The sequence below is a fragment of the Anser brachyrhynchus genome (genome assembly GCF_964034855.1).
Source record: "Anser brachyrhynchus genome assembly, chromosome: 14".
In the NCBI taxonomy this organism is placed as follows: domain Eukaryota; kingdom Metazoa; phylum Chordata; class Aves; order Anseriformes; family Anatidae; genus Anser; species Anser brachyrhynchus.
Genome location: NC_137709.1, coordinates 2,570,786 through 2,586,938, shown reverse-complemented (window position 1 = coordinate 2,586,938; position 16,153 = coordinate 2,570,786). Strand labels below are relative to the sequence as shown.

At 47.7% G+C, this 16,153-nt stretch overlaps 1 protein-coding gene across 7 annotated transcripts in view; it reads left to right on the top strand.

The window, feature by feature from the left end:
• FSTL4 (follistatin like 4) overlaps nt 1-16,153 on the top strand; it is a 363,109-nt gene that overhangs the window by 247,359 nt on the left and 99,597 nt on the right. For all 7 annotated transcript variants that reach the window (XM_080555475.1, XM_080555473.1, XM_080555474.1 and 4 more), the window contains one exon: nt 13,158-13,348. In XM_080555475.1, coding sequence (XP_080411601.1) covers nt 13,158-13,348 — 191 coding nt within the window. The remainder of the gene's footprint in view (nt 1-13,157; nt 13,349-16,153) is intronic.

Sequence of the window (16,153 nt, the reverse complement as noted above, 5' to 3'; positions counted from 1 at the left end):
TTAGGAAGGCAGTCTATATGGAAGCAATTACATTTGGAAGACTACCCCGTAAATGGCCTAACCTCTTCTGGCAGAGCCTGGTGACGTGCTTTCCTTTCCTCCCTTTCCCGGTGGCTGTCGGGACGCAGCAGGCACCGAGGGCAGGGCCTTGGTGCCTCCATCCTCTGCAGCGCGGCCGTGATCTGGGGTTCGAGCTGCAGCTGAGGCAGACCTGGCAGAAATCCTCACCCAAATTCCATAGGGAAACTTGGGGAGCCCCTTTCTTTGGGGCTGCAGAGCACAAGCTGAAGCTTTGCGGGATGGGAACAGAAATACCAGCACGAAACTGCTGCAGGCAGCTCCCTCGGGGCCATGGCTCCTGGTGTCCCAGCCCTTAAGTCGTGTTAATTCCCTCCCGGCAGAGGCTCAGTGCAGGGCTTTTGCAGATCACAACTTAGCGATTTGTCATTCATGCTTTACCCTGGAATATCTGTCACTCCTGATGCTGAAAATCTTCAGGAAAAACATGTTTTCATCCCCTTATTTTTACAGTAAGAAGCTTCCCTCTGTACTTTAGTGACATACGTAATGAAAAATCCCACTGCCGACCGTTCGGTGTGGGGATGTTGTTATCTTGACAGGCCTCCAGCAGATCTACTCCAGAATTGGTACCCTGAACCATAGAAGGGTTATTTGCCTTGTCAGCAGCAAAGCACTTCCAGTGCTTAGATGACTGTCCCATTCATCACCCATCATTACAGCGCTTAAGAGGAGGAAAAAAAAAGTCCCACACAGAGTCAGGAGAAAATTCGTCCCCAAAATTCAGCTCGGTGCATTTGTGAACTTTTGCTTATTCATTCTGTTTCTTGATCTATTTACTCCTCGTGCCCAAATTTAAACTAGAAATAAAAATTGAATTGTTTCTGTTGTCTGGGCTTCAGTGGGAGAGAGGGCAGGGGGAGCAGCGTGGTGCTGTGTCCTTACGGTAAGTTAATACAGGGGTTAGCGAGAGCTGTAGGGCTGCCTTGCTGTGGGCAGGTCCCGGTGCGCTTGTGTGGAGCTGGGCTGGCCACTCTGGTCAGCTGGCCAAATTGGTGTGCTAGCAGACTCCTCGTTTGCACCGTTTGTCACACAGAAAGGATCTGATTTAACATTTCACCAACTCAGGAACTTCCATAATTGAGTGTAAAATTCTGACTATCCATCGCAGGAGGCTCTGTTGCATTCTTGATTTCTGGGGTGGCGTGTAGTGAGCGGCATGGTTATGATAACAAAAACCTAGCTTTTGGAATCCAACTTAATTTTGGAAACCCTTATAACTACTGCAGTGGCGTGGTTTTGGCCTCATAAAATTCTGAAGGAGGAAGTGGGCTCTCACACATACATGTACGTACCGTAATGGTGGCCCTTTAATCTGTTGTTGCTGGGCCAATTTAAGAGTTTTATGTGAAATTTCTTACTCTTTTTTATTTTTATTTTTTCCATTAGAAATACTTTTTCCCTCCTTGTGCATGTTTTCCTCTTCAGAAGTTAACATTTTATAATTGCCATAATGCCCTTTAGGGTGTACGTTACGATCTACTAATGAGATGCCTTGGAGGTCTCCTAATGACATGCTGAACAGCAGTCACGGCAAGTTATTATCAGCCCATTACACACATTCGTAACAATAATAAATAGTTGTGCTTCCTGTAATCATAACGTCCTTCAGTGCTTAGCGAGAGGATCTCAGAGACGGGGAAGTGCAGAAGATCAGCAGCGGTTTTGTGGCAGGTTTCTCTGAATGCTCTCGATTATGAGACTGCAGGGACACACGTTCCGGGGAGGATTGCGGTGTTTCTTTATTGTACTCAAACTGAGGGTGCTGTGAGAGCTGGTTGCCAGCATGTGTGCATACCCTCTGCTCTCCCTGCCCGCAGGGGCAGCACTCGATGTCAAACACCTTCTACGTGGGGACATCGGTGGGAGAAACGAGGTAACCACAGGCAGTGACCGGCTCAGAATTGGTTAAAAAGTCGGTGTGATGGAGGATGAGCAGTCGGATCCTGCAGTCTCATGACGGAAACAAGAATCTCCCCTAGGAAGGGATGGGGGGAACAAATATCCAAGAAAAAAAAATTAATAAATCCATAAAACGTGGCCTGCAGTAGCCTTCATCTCTGGCCACTTCCCCATGCACACATCGTGGTACAGATAAGAAACCAGGCTGTAGGAAGCAAAATACCGTAGCCGGGGTGACAGATCCATGGGATCCCTAATGCAGAGTGATGGGGAAGTGCTCCTTCTGACAGTGGAAGCCAGTGAATTGTTTAGGAAGGTAAATGTTTCATAGCACAACAGCATCAGTACAATTTACATTAGTGCCAGAGGGTTTTAAGGTTTATTAAAGCTTCCAAATAATACCTTTGCTGTCTTGAAGAATTTGATAGATGTGCCAGTCAGCCATAAAAAAGTGAGCATTGGTTACATCCCAGAGGGATCCAGCTGATTTTGCTTCCTCTGATAGGAGTAAGGCAGAGGGCTGCAAAATGTCAAGCGGCAGGTTGTGCAGCATCATCAGCCGAAGAAGAGACACAGAGCAGATGTAACATTTATTTAACAAAAGCCTGTTTGGTTTGGTTAATAGGAGTTACAGGGTGTCTGGGGTACAGTTGTGTTGAGATTTTCCTTATGGAAATTTAGGATTGCTCGCTGGCTGCATTAAGAAGGTGGCCACGGCTTTCTGGTCCCTCAGGCCCACGGACCAAGTTCTTCCTTGTGGAACTCCACTGAAGTGCAGAGCGACCGTAGCTAACCATCCGAATCACGGCTGTACGAAAATTAACCTGTTCTAGCTCAACGTGGCAAGTGGATGTGTCGTAGATTTTGTCTTCAGGTGCTTCAAATGGCTGGAGAATTTTTTTTATCTTCATTTTCATTTTTTCATAGTGCTTCCACATAAATAAAGTACTTCTCCCCAATTATTACCATTTGACCAGGTCAATTCCCTTCACTTAAAAACCAGCATTTTCAGGTGCAAGAATTGAAACCGAAGCACAGCAGCAGGCGTACGCCGGTGTTTAGGAGCAGATGCATTGCAAAAGATTTTGTTGGCTTTAAAACAAGTCTTCCTCTTCTTTCCCTGTTGATGTATTTTTCCCTTGTCTCTTGTTTCCAGACCATGTTCATCAAACCAAGGATGATAGCTCTTTTTGTCCAGCTCCCACTTTGCTTTCTTCTGTACTTGAAGCTGTAGTCCTCTGCTGACAACATCTGATGTTGCTGCGCCTGTAGTTAGCAGGGCCCCAGCAGATCTGTTTGGCCACATTTATTTGCATAGTTTGTGTTTCGGTAGCACTTGGAGGCTCTCGCAGTGTTCCAGGAGCCCTCTGCATGCTTGGCGAGAGCCTTATCTCAGCCTCTGGACAGACGGGACGGGGCAGAAACGCTGATGGGAGCCTTCGCAGAAGGGTTTGCCCCATGGGAAGAAACCTCTTTTTGGCCCAGCCATGCTTATAGCAAAAGCACGAGGACATTTGTTGTTACTGTAGGCTGTTCGGGTTTGGGTTTTTGTATTATGAAGTGTGATAACGGGAGAGATCTCTCGTTTGTCAGACCACGAGAGTCCCGGGCCCCCACGGGGGAGATGCAGCTCCCTCGTAGTGCCCGGGGTGCCGGCCCCAGCACCCGCGTGGCATCAGCCCAGGCACCTCTCCTGACTTATGTTCTTCATTTTTTTTCCCTCAGCCTTTACAAAAAACTTGCTGCCTTCCCAGGCTACTTCAATACAGCGTTTCTCAATAATTGCATCCATTCATTACGCCGTGAGTTTGGTTTGGTTGGGATCTTAAGGAAGGAGGCATTCTTTCAGCTCATTTTCCTGTGTAAAGCAGCTGCGTGTGGCATCTCTGCCTCTCCCGCTTCCCCCGCCCCACCTGCAGCTTAGGATGCAGCATGTCTAATTCAGCTTAATAGTTTTCATAAAGGAGAACTACAGAGTCTGGAGACATCGTGATTTGGAGAGAGCACTCAGCAGACCCAGGGCTGGGTGTGTGTGTGGGTAAGATCATGTCTCTGTGCAGTGATGGATTTATAGCAGAGCAGGCTGCGTTGTGGATGAATTAATCATTGGACAAAGCCCGTTTTCTGTTTGTGAATCATGTATAATGCGCTCCCGATTCCTGTTACTGTGCTTGTGTTCACCAAACAGTTTGGATGAGCAGCACTGGGGTTAGTTGCGAGCCGTTTGCCTTGACTGCGTTCCCTGTTCGTGTGCTTTGATACTCACAGCATTGTTCCTTCCGTCTGGTTTGACAAACATCTTTAATTTTTTAACAAGAAAATAACAGTCAATACTCAGCAGGAGGTGACTAATAAAAACAGCAGTAGGAATAGCCTTGCTTGTTTAGTGGTGGCACATAGAAAACTTTCCCAGTCCGGGCACCGCTGTTAGTTACATCTGTGTGCTAAGGGAGGCTTTGGGATTGCTGTCTGAGTGCGCCTTCGGGAGCGATGTCCTGATGAAGAGAAATATAAAGGGTGCCTTGGGCAAGGTGTGAGCAGAGCCACGCACCGGTACCAGAACGGTGATGTGTAGGACCGAAGACTTTTGGTTTGATCTACCAGATAAATGCACAGCGAAATGCAGCCGGTGGAAATCGAAGCTAAAAAATTAAAAATAAATTAAGTTTGCCCACAAATCGGGGCCATGCCTTTGGGCCTGGTACACCAGGCCATGACTCCTGGACTTCCCAAGAAGGCTGCAAATCCGTCCATCTCTTCCTGTGTCTGGGAGCGGGGTGTGTGCTCGTTTCGGCTTATGCGGTGTGGAAGGTAATGGTTTCAGGTAGGAGCTGAGTTTTTGTTTATAGAGCAGCGAGTTTATGTCCTGATGCTGGAAATTTTTAACATGGTTTAAAAGCTCACGGAGAAATAGATGGGTGCTTTTCCTTGTTGTAAAATGAAATATTGAAATAAATATATGCAGAGGCAAGTTTTAACTCTTCCAGGTTGTAAATGTCTGCTTTTTAACAGTATCTACTTCGTAGTATATATCCCATTCCATTTCTGTGATATATTCAATGAGCTCCCGGTTGCTACTAAATTGTATATGGATATCTGATAAATGTACATCTTATTAACTGAAACGTATCCCTAAGATAAGCAAGTTAGCTTGGGCTTTTATTGTTAATTGAATTTTTTCAGCAGCAGCAGCTGAAGGATTGCTAATGTTCATGAATTTGCATGATGTTAAACATCTGCTCCTCTTCGTGGGAACTTTAGTGGAGTTTCACTTAACTTGTAAATTCAAGTCAGGAGTAAGACAGGTACTCAGGCTTGGAGGGTTCAGGTGTGTGTAGAGCAGACGGGCAGGTAGCCCTGCGACAGGAGCACGGTGCGATTCACCGGCTCTGCCAAAAAGTCACATCTGCGGCATTCGGCTCGCTCTGTGCATGGTGATAGTACAGCTCGTGGTCACTGGCGCTGTCTGGAGGCAGCAGGATGCTCGCTGGGTGTCATCAGATGGCACAGGAATGTCGCCGGGTAGTTACCTGCGGTATAATGGCTGCAGGGCCCTGCCCGGTGCTTTATGGAAAGCGTCCTCTGAATGATGAAAAGTCAAATGGGTGATAGGACTTCTGAGAGATTAAAATTCGGGTTAATTTTTATTCATCCTAAATTGCCGTACTCAAACCTAGGACTTCCAGCCTATGAAAGTCAGAGCAGGGGAGGGTTCAGAGCTCGCAGATGTCTCTATGTTGCAGGCAGTCTCTGAATTTCACAGAGCTTTCCTGATGTGCTCCTTAACCACAGGGAGCTGCTGTGTTTGCAGGCAGAGCGCTCAGAAGGGGGATCTGTCCGTGTGCCTTGGTGAGAAGAGCAAAGTTTTTTCCTTCTTTCTAACCATGCACGAAAAGCAGGAGGGAAGTCCATCCAGTATCACCATGCCTGTGCAAAAAAAAAAAAAAAAGAGCAATTATAGGAAGAGGAAGATGGATAGAAAGAGACAGACAGAAAATTTGCATGGAGGAGTGGGGATTTGTAAGGAGACCCCTGAAGAACTGAAGTCATCTTTAATTTTCCTGTCCCTGTATGTATCTGCTCTGTCAGGTCAGACATGCCACAAGGCTGCGGATTAGGGGTGTAGAGGGTTCACGTAATCATCTTCCTCAGATTTGCCAGCCTGAGGTTTTGGGACCACATTTTCTCAGTTTAGGCATGCAAACGCTTTCATTTTGTATGCATGAAAATGGGCCGTTGCTGATAGGCAATTTAGCTGTAAACGGCACAAGAATTAAGGAGCTATGCTCATAAATAAATTTGTATCCCACAACACTTTGGTTCAGTCCTTTTCTGATGCTTCTAACAATGCCACATAAAGCCTGAATAAAGCATACAAAAGGATGGGCTGTTTGGATGAAAAAAACGACAACAACAAAAACCTTTCTCAAATCCCTTTAATTTTGCCCAGGAATGTTATTTTTGGTAACCGTATCTCTTTTGCCCCACGGAAACAGCTGAGAAAACAAAGCTTGGTGCTCCCGTATCCCGCACTGAATTTCTTCTTAGTGCTAGCAAAGTGCCATAGGAACAGCCGAAAATAGCTAGCACGGTTGAAGAGGAACTGTCAAATAAAATGACACCCCCGGTGCCTCCTGCCTTAGAAGTGACACTCTTCAGCCTGCTCCAAGCTGCTCTTTATTACCACGTTGGTGCTGGCGAAGGGTTGCCTTGAAAATTGGTGCCGCTGGAGGTCACTTTGGGTGCTGGGATTTTCTACTGGGTTGTTGTTGTACTCCCTGGGCTGCTTCTGCCCAGGCCTGGAGGGAACGTCCCTCGGGGGCTTTGGAGGGACAGAAGTCTGAATCGCCAGGTATAGCTTTTTGTGTGGATAGCCACACACTTCTCTGCTTAGCCTGGATCAACTGCTCCGCTTCTGTCTTGGGTTTTATGAAAAGCTGCAGGTCCCAGCTGCTGTTTGTGGTTGTCCTCAAAACCAGCTCCACTTCCCTGTGGGGCTCAGATCCTCCAAAGGCTACTGTAGGCGTTTAGGTTCACCCCCGCTGTTAGGTTAGCTGCGTGCCGGGGACTATGAGGTTGGTGCTCCATGAGATGTTAGCCTTTCATTTTTTTCATCTAAAGAAGCATCGATGCTTCTTGCAATCTTTGCATTGTAAGGCACCTTGCAAAATACTATTTTACAGCAAGAGAAGTTTACCCATCAGAGAAAGCTCTGCGTTTCCTTACCTGATTTTCATTTTTATTTCAACTGCTTTCCTTCGAAGGATGGTTAATCCCCAGCCTTGCCGCTTCTCTGTTATCTGCCTTGGCTCAGGAGTGGATTGAAGATTGGTCAGGGATCCTACTGTAAAACCTGCTGCAATTCACGGAAATCAGGAGTAAAATCCTTAAAGAGGGCAATTATTGAGGGAACTGGATTAATGATCTGTCATCACAGTTTAGCCACATTCACCACTGACCTTTCACAGAGAGGATGGTCTTGATAAATGTAGTTCATTACCAAGTTCTGACATGAAAACAGAATGGCACTCGGTGTTTCTTGGCAGGCTGATCAATATTTTATCTGCCAAAGCATGCAGAAGTGCTAAACAGGATGAATTACATAGCTGCTGCAAAACAGAGCAAGAAACAGAATTGCTCAGAGTGAGCAGAGCATGTAAATGTGACAGTTATTGGCCACACTTTAGCAATCAGACCCTAATGCACTGGATTTTTCTTTTACTTTTCTTCTGTCGTACTGTTTTTCTTTGCCTGTCATTCCTTCCTTTTTCAGTACAAACAGTGCCAGGCTTCGCTGGTTTTGAAAGTGCTGTAAACAGATAAAAAGCACTTGTTTCTTCTCAGGGCTCCCAGGCATGGATGGGGGAATCACCGACTTCCCTGCCCGCGGGCATTGCCCTGCGGTCCCTCACTTTCGGCTCCCTCTGAGGGGATGGAGAGCCACTGTGGACTGCTTCTGGACGATGTATTTAATGGTCTATTTCTATAAAAATTTGCCGGAAACCCTTGTCCTTTGAGCTTGGCAAGTATGTTGAAGTTTCATCCCAAGAGCACAGGAGGGAGCTGCACCTTGCGTGAGGTTTGTTTGGAAGTCACCAGCGTTTTCTTTTCAGGGCTACAAAGCAGGATGTCAGGCCCACAGGAGGGATACGGGCTGACCTCCAGCAGTGTGCTGGGAACAAAGGCATCCCTGCCCAGGGCATCCTACCTCTGGACAAAAGGCATGCAGCTTTTCCTGGGGAAGGCTTGTGTTTGTTGTACAAAGCGTTGCTGTCAAATTAGGCTCTTGTTCAAAAAGTGGAGTAGCCAGCGATAGAAGTGATACAGAGTCTCTTGAAATGGGGAAGGTGGCCTTTTTTTTTTCTAATTTTAATTTAAATTCATAAGCTGGAATGCAAAGACACTGGTATTACATGCTGTTAATAAAGTTAATTAAAAAAATGTATAAACCTGTGCTAGCAGATCAGCTTTTTAGTTTTGATGTCAAGTGTCTGCAGTATGCCCTTAGCTCTCCTCTTCTCCTGGAGTCAGCAGAATAAATCATAGTGGGGTCCTGGCTAACACGGACAAGCAACGTGTGACTTCTTTTTCTAACCAGTCCTGATATAAAGTAATGGAGAAATATGACCAAGTACGTAGAGACCTTGTGTAGGACGTGGAGTACAGAAGGGCATTTCTCAGCCTGTCCCAACTCTGAGTTTTTGGCTCTCTGTGCCTTGGTTCCCAGCTGGGCGGTGGAGGTGGTGCAGGTCAGCTTGGACAGGGCTGCAGCTGGCAGTGGTACAACACGGGTGCTTGAAACGTACACAGCAGCATCTCTAGTGCTCAGAAATCGAGCAGGGATGAAGCCCTTGGAAACCCTTCTCAGAAGAGCGGAGTGCAGCCCAAGAGTCCCAGCTCCGACCAAGCCAGCTCTGGAAGCACAAAGCTCGCCTGTCTGGCGTCTGTGTGGCTACAGCTGCGAGCAGAACCCGAGTCCCTGGGATGCGCTAACAAGGAAACCCCACCGAGAGGCATCCGTCAACAACACCTAGCAATGAGGGCAGCACGAGATGAGATAAACTGCTAATGATGAGCTCATGTTGTAAGGGAAACTGCTGGGGGCACTTAGCGAAGCGGATACAAGAATGGGAATAAGTGAGAGGGCATAAAGATGATTTTTCTGTGATTTTTTTGTTTAACAGCTGTGGCTATAATACCTGGAAGAACAGCAAACATACAGGAGACAGCAGCGCTGCCAGAAACCTAAAGAGAGAGTATTTAGTTGATAAAGCTGGTGAATCCCAGGCACAGTGTAAGAAGATTACAAGTGTCACTGACAGCAGGAGATGGAGGGTGGGAAGGAGTGAAAACACAGAGCCATCCTGTGCGGGACCCGTACACCCAGCCCCAAAGGGCTGGAAGCAGTCTCCATAGGGAAGGTAGCTAGGTTAAAAGATGAAAGAATAATGTCTAGTAAAGGAGGGGAAGGACACAACAGGAGGGCCTAGCTGGCCTTGGCATTGGCTTGCCAAATGGTTCGAGTTGCCTAAATGCCTCTCCTCCCTTCCCTGGTGGAGAGGAGGGGCAGGCAAAGCCTTTCAAGTCTTTCAAGACTCAAGTCTTTTCCTGCCTCCAGGAGTGTTTTTCCCCACTGTGTTTTCTTACTACAATGAGATTAAATATATAAATTATACATATATATTTATATGCACACGCACTTTAATATAACAGTTTAAGTGCGTTTTCTTATCAATCTTTTAGTTCCCCAAACAAGCGCCAATTATTGCTCTCACACCTCTAGGCCAGACCTTTATTGCTTTTTCTCATTATTTGCCCGTTGCCGAGTGGCCGTGCCCGCCTTGTTCTGGAGCGGCTGCTTCTGCGTCACTGCAAGCCTCGGATGTCACGGGTGTCAGGGGAAAATTGTCAGAGGTGTGAGACCCGTTGAGTCTGTCACGTTCGTGCTGTTAGGAGATGCCAAGGGACCTGCTTCCAGCGGAGCTGAGGAGAGTCGTTTTCTCCAGAGGAAAGGGGAGGTAATGAGGTTTCGGAGCAGCCTGAACAGGGGCAGCGCACATCTTCTGACCTCCCGACTGTGGCCTGTGCTAACAAAATGGGAAGCTGAACTGATTTTTTAAACAGAAAAAAAAATCACAATTGTTTTACTGCTGGTTTCCCTTGCTGCGTATGCGGTGGTGTGGTGTTACCCTGCCCCTTGGGATGGGGCTGCGCTGGGTGGCTGGGCCGTGACAGCGGACGTGGGGGTAGTAGGGAAAAAAGTCTTTTGAATGCGCGTAGAGCAGGATTTGGGATGTGCTGTTCTGTCCTCTATGCAGCTCTGTCCTTCTCCACCAGTTTCCTTTATCTCACTTTTCGCATTTTATTCTCCTGGAGGCTGTGGAGCGGCCTGGAAGTCCCCAGCTGGGCACGCCTGCCTTGGGCTGTCCTGCAGCCAGGGGAGCCCGTGCGTTGCTGAGAGGAGCAGTTCTGTGGTGGCTTTGTTTTCAGAGCATGGAAAACTATGGAGGGTTGTCAGGAGGCGAAGGAGATCGCTGTCTCCCGGCTCACACCACGGTGTGCATCCGTCATGCTACCGGTGGGCTCTGGTCAGGCCCCAGATGTGCTGGGAGCTGCAGAGTTTGTGTTCTGCTCCTTGCAGATACCGCGTCTGCTGCGGTTAGCTGGGGAGTTTCCAAGTATAAACTTAATAAAATGAGAAGAAGGGGCGTTAGGAGAGATGAGGGGGCTTCAGAAGTACTTGGGTCTTTTCCCAGTTCTGCCTTTTGTGGTCAGAAAGAGGGTCAGGGTGGAGGTGAGTCGGGAGGCCAGCAAGGGAGAAAGGCTGTTTGGATGGGCAAGTGCTGCCCAGGGTTATGGGAAAAAAAAAATATGCAGAAAACCAAAGGTCTGAAGGCTATAAAGAAAGGAAGAACTGCTTTGTCATACGCTACTGGCAAAATTTGATAGGAAGAAGAAACGAGAAATGCAAAGGGAGATGTCAGGGCCGGGTGGCTCTGGCGGCTGCGATGCCTGCGCTGAGGGGGGACGAAGGCCGTGGGTCAGCGTGCCCGGGTGTCACCGGGGGGCTGCCTGGAGCTGTGCCTGCGCTCACGGAGGGAGACCACAAAGCAGAAGCAGAGGGGGAGGCAAATTGAATGATTTCCCTGTCTTCGTTAGCCTTACATACATCTCTGGGATTAAGATTTGACTAGAGAGAAAGGAAAACTCCATCTCAGAAAAAAGCCTCTCTTACTGAAGTAGCTAAATCTGTATTTATGACAGGATTGCAAAATTGCATCATTACACGGGAAGCAGCAATCAGTTTTTCTCTTAAATAAAACGTGATTGGAAGAATGAAATTTCTTCGTGCTACTTTCAGAGTAGCCATCAAACGGCCTGATGTTGGGGGCGGGGAGGGAACAGAACTAATAAACAAGACTCATAGCAGCTGGGTAGCCGAGTAACCTCATTTTTTTCCATGAGATGAGACTGGTCCCACGTTCCTGGAACCAAAAGCTCCTTAGAGGTTGTTTAAGAGAGAAGGAAAAGAATTGGGGCTGCTCCTATCCCTGAGCAGCGAGGAGCTCTCTGCGCTGGAAGGGCCTGAGCTCAGGATGGAAAATGAGCCTGGTCTCAGCCGCTGCGCGTGGCAGTGGGGCGCTGACCCGCGCGGGGCATGCGTGCCCAGCCCCTCTGACCTCCCTCGCCTTCTCCAGTCACGGTGGTTTTGAAGTCGTGAGCACAAAATAGGAAAGGCGCAAAAAATCTTGACAGTGGATGGGTTTGCGGTCAGAGAAATGCCTCCCACCTGGAATTTTAATTGGGTTTCAGTTGGAGCGGGACCAGAGGACCAAAAATGATGCAGCTCAGCAATGAAAGGACAGGAAAACTAGCAATTAGTGTCACAGTCTGCTGTTATTTTTCAGAGGAATAACGTTTGAAGTCTTTGGGGAACTGATCTTCAAGAGCATTGTCCCTTAAACCGAGGAGAGACCCCTCAGATTTAATCCAACAGGGTCAGAGATGGGAGTTTAAATATAAAAGTTGTTTCGAAAGCACCACTGCAGAGAGTAAGGGCCCAGAGAAAAGGGCATCTAGCGGGAGCAGTGGATGTGTGGGCACTGCTGGGGGGTGATAGTTGTTGCCAGCACAGCACAGGGGGCAGCTGGACCGTGGGGATGCTGCTCCCAGGTCCCAGAGTCCGCCAGGATCCTGCCCCGCACCAGCTGGTGTGGTTTACACTAAGACAGAATTGCGCCAGAAAGTGCCCGTGCTTCATTCTGCCGAGCTTTGCTAGACAGCAGTTGAGCAGGAAAAGGGCAGCAACATCTTACAGCACGTCAGGCACGGGGATATGTTTCTTCTCTAGGAGGAGGCCTGTAAGTCAGAGGGAGGCATTCCCCAGATAAGAGCCACCGAAGAGCTGGCGGCCGCAAGCACAGCAGGAGCAGCTTTCAGGGTCACAAAGGTTCGGTCTGATTCCTCCAGCCAAGCTGACGTCACTTCAGAGTGAGTGACTTGAGGGCTTTTCACTGATAATGATGTTTTCCCTGGTCAGGGGCTGAGGAAGGCATTTATGTCAGCCTGCAGCGGGGCAGCGGTGACAGCCCAGCTGCTGGGGCTCCCTGCAGCTCTGCGCTCCTTGCTGTCCTCCCTCCGGCCAGCTTACCGCCTTGTGCTGGGTTTGAGAATTCCTCTTCTTAAACCTTGAGAGTGAGATGAAGTATTTAGTGTCGCTATGGGTTTTGTGCCTCGTTAACCCCAAATCCTGGTTTTCATAGGTTGGTCCCATATTTTGCATGGGGTTACACTTGTGTGCCATTTGCTTCTCAGAATTTTGTATTTTTATTTACTTTTTAATCACAGAATAGATTAATTTATTTAATCTTTAGAAAAATGCAGAGCAGATGTAATATGGGTGGGGATTTCAAAGCCAAATATGGATATCTGTAACCAAAGCCTTATAATCTGGAAGGTAACATGCTGGAGAGCTTCTCTGACAGCAGGATTTAGAAAAACTGTCAGCTATTACAAAAGGTGATGACTACAGGAGCTGCTAAATCACAGATCTGAGCGGTGCCATATATGCAGACAGCCTGTCTTTGGCCGTGTCTTATTTTTCCCTTTAGAAGTTCAGTTCTTTAAAAAGATGAAGGTGAATGTACGCTGTCCTATAACGCAGTCTTATCTTTTAGGTGACACGTGTACAATGGCGAACTACAGCCGGCTCAAAAGCATCCTCCTCGACCTGCAGGCTCGTCGCCGGAGCCCCCCGAGCAGCCTGGCCGCGGACAGAGCAGCCCAGAAGCGCTTCTTAGTTGAAGATCTCTTCAAGCACTTGGATGTAAACGGTGACAGGCATCTCAGCAGCTCCGAGCTGGCTCAGGTGGGTGTGTTGTTCAATGAAAACAGAGTTATGAAGCGGATTGTGTTTTTCATTCAAAATGTGAATTGAGCGTAACGCAGAGGCGCTCTTGTGAGAGCGGTCATTTGTATCTGTCTGTCCAGCAGCAGGTAGGGAAGGAAAACCTGCTGCAGCCTGCGAGTCTTTCCGCACCTCTGGGGAGATGGTGGTGTCTCAAACACTTAAAGCTCCTCTACAAACAAAAACATGGCAGCTTTCCAGCCCCATCCTGGCTCCTGAAAATAGATAATAATCCTTACTGCTAACAGTCATCTTCTGAAGTGTTTCCAGGTAGCTGACTTGGCAAGAATTAATTTGGATTTTTGGATGTAAGTTAGGAAGAAATCCCTTTCTTCTTCTTCCTGCCTTCTGGGCTGCGTATTAGCATGTAGTAACACGACAGTGTCTTCAGAATATTTTTAACAGGTTTATTTTCCCAGGATGCTGCGGCAGACACTGAAATGTCGATTAGCTGATCCTAATAACATTTGAAAAGGTGAGAGCTTGAAGAGACTGTTATTTCTAATCATGGGCCTGCTGTGCTGTTGGAATTCATCTAATTGTTCAAGTGAACCAGCACAAGCACTTGAACCGATCAGTGTGTGTCCTCAACTTTCCTTTTTTTTCATGCAAAAACATGAGAAAAGAGTCCTATAAATAAGAGAAAAAGCACTATGCCAGAAGTGGGAAAACACACATATTGGCATCTTGTTTCTGCATTCTGTTGGTTTCTTGCTGCTTCTGTGCCTCAACACATAAGGCAGCAGCGCAGGACCTGTCCTGTCCCCTGGCTTCAGCTTCTTCAGACCACACTGTGAGCTTGGCCTGAGCACACAGCTCTTGTGCAAACTGCGGGCATGGGCAGCCAGGGCAGTGGGACACGGCGTGAGCTTGTGTTCACTGCCCACCTGAGTGCTCCGATGCACCGCACGTGAATGTTCTGTTGAGAAGAAGCAACGGGTGTGAAGCTGCGTGTGGTCGCCTACAGGGTGTTGGGTCAGTCTTGGTAGCACTGGACATGACAAAACTTGGAGGAGCCACGGGAAGATCAGGGCTGATGAATGGCAGTTCTGTGGGCCTTGGGAAGTCAGCTCGGCTCAGTTAAAAACCACCAACCTCAAAATCAGGAAAAAAAAATCCCCAATGAGAACGTTATTACCTGAATGTATTTACCACTTAATTGGCTTCCGTGAGAAGCAAGCACCTTTCCAGAGTCATTTGGAAACGAGGACCTGCTCCAGGTCGCAGGGCAGCCCTTCACCCTCTGCAGGAGCATCCCACCTGCACCTTCTCCTCACAGCAAACGTGAAGCGCGCTGCAGCTCCAGCATGCAGATGCGAGCTGTGAGCAAGCAGGGCAGAAGTAAGCCCGCTCCTCTCCGAGGAGAACAGTTTGCACTGAATTTTAATCCTGATGCTGTTGACATGATGCACAATCCTGTCTGCACAATGCAAAGTGTCAGCGTAAATTCCCTTAGATCTGAGCTATGAATATATACAATACTTCATCTGTATTCAGTGATTTTTTATAAAGACATGGTAGGTATAAGAAAACACTTCTATCTGAATTCAAAGCCAGCTTTTGCATAGCTACATCTAAGTGTCTGTTCTACTCTCCAATTTTTTCCCCTTTTTACAAGAAACTTATTCTGTCAGGATATTAAACTCAGCTTGCATGGAAATAGAGGTTTGGCAGCCTGCAAGCCGTTGCCATTAGGAAGAAGGAATGACCTGCATTTTAAAGGAGGAGATTTCAGCGATTCAAGGTCTACTGCAAAGTTACTGCGGGCTTCCCTTGCCGATGTGCTTGGAGCCCAGGTCCCTCTCACAAGAGCAAGTGTAGGCCTTGGCTACTCTTCTTTTTTTCTTTTTATTCCTCTCTTCTAACTATGTCATCAGAATCAGTAACCGTGTTTGCACCTCTGTAGCCTGCTGCAATTTAATGGACTAAACCAAGTCCAGCCCTCAGCTAGGAGCCCTCTCAGCCGCAGGTCTTCCGTGTGTACACAATGGCTCACACCTGTGTAATCACCTCTCAAAAGCCAAAATAATGCCAGGCAATGCAAAGCACAGGCGAGCCGTGGAAGCTCTTAATCCCGAGCTGAGCTGCACTGATCTCGAGCCCTTCTGCTGGAGCAAGGCCAGGTCCAGAGCAGGCTCAGGACTCGTCTGCGGGCAGCTCTGGAGCTCTTGTGCCGGCGATATTCACAGTTCACATGCAGCATGTCGTTCTGTATTTCTTCTCGTTACCTCTAACGTCGAGATGATTTCCACGTGCTCTTACCTGACCAGTTTACTCACTCAGTTTCCAAGAGATTTTTTTAGGTAATGAGCGATTTTTAATTTTCCGTGTTACCATCTCGACAGAAAATGTCTTGCCTTGTCAGGTAGATTTGTGAGTGATTTGTGTTGGCTCTTTTAATCTGAGCCTCTCTGCGACTTTGAAGTTCCTCCAAGGAGGGGGTTTTATTGCCCATGGATAGAGGCAGGTAAAATGGACGTGGTGCAGAGGGAGCCACTGTGATCTCATTCTCCCTGGCTGCTGGATGAGCTGTTGCCGTGCATTTTCTTTGTTTTATTTAAAAGAAAAATAGTCTCTTGAGCACCATAACCTTGTCTGCAAGGAAAAACCTGAGGCAGGTAACTTGCACTGCTGCAGAAAAAAAAAATTGAGTCATTTTTAAAGCCTGAAAGGGGATCTTTAGGCGGCTCAGTGCAGAGGGATTTGTCCCGGGGGAGAAACTGGAAGCAGAGCCCCCGCGGCAAGGACAGTCTGGTACCAGGGCAG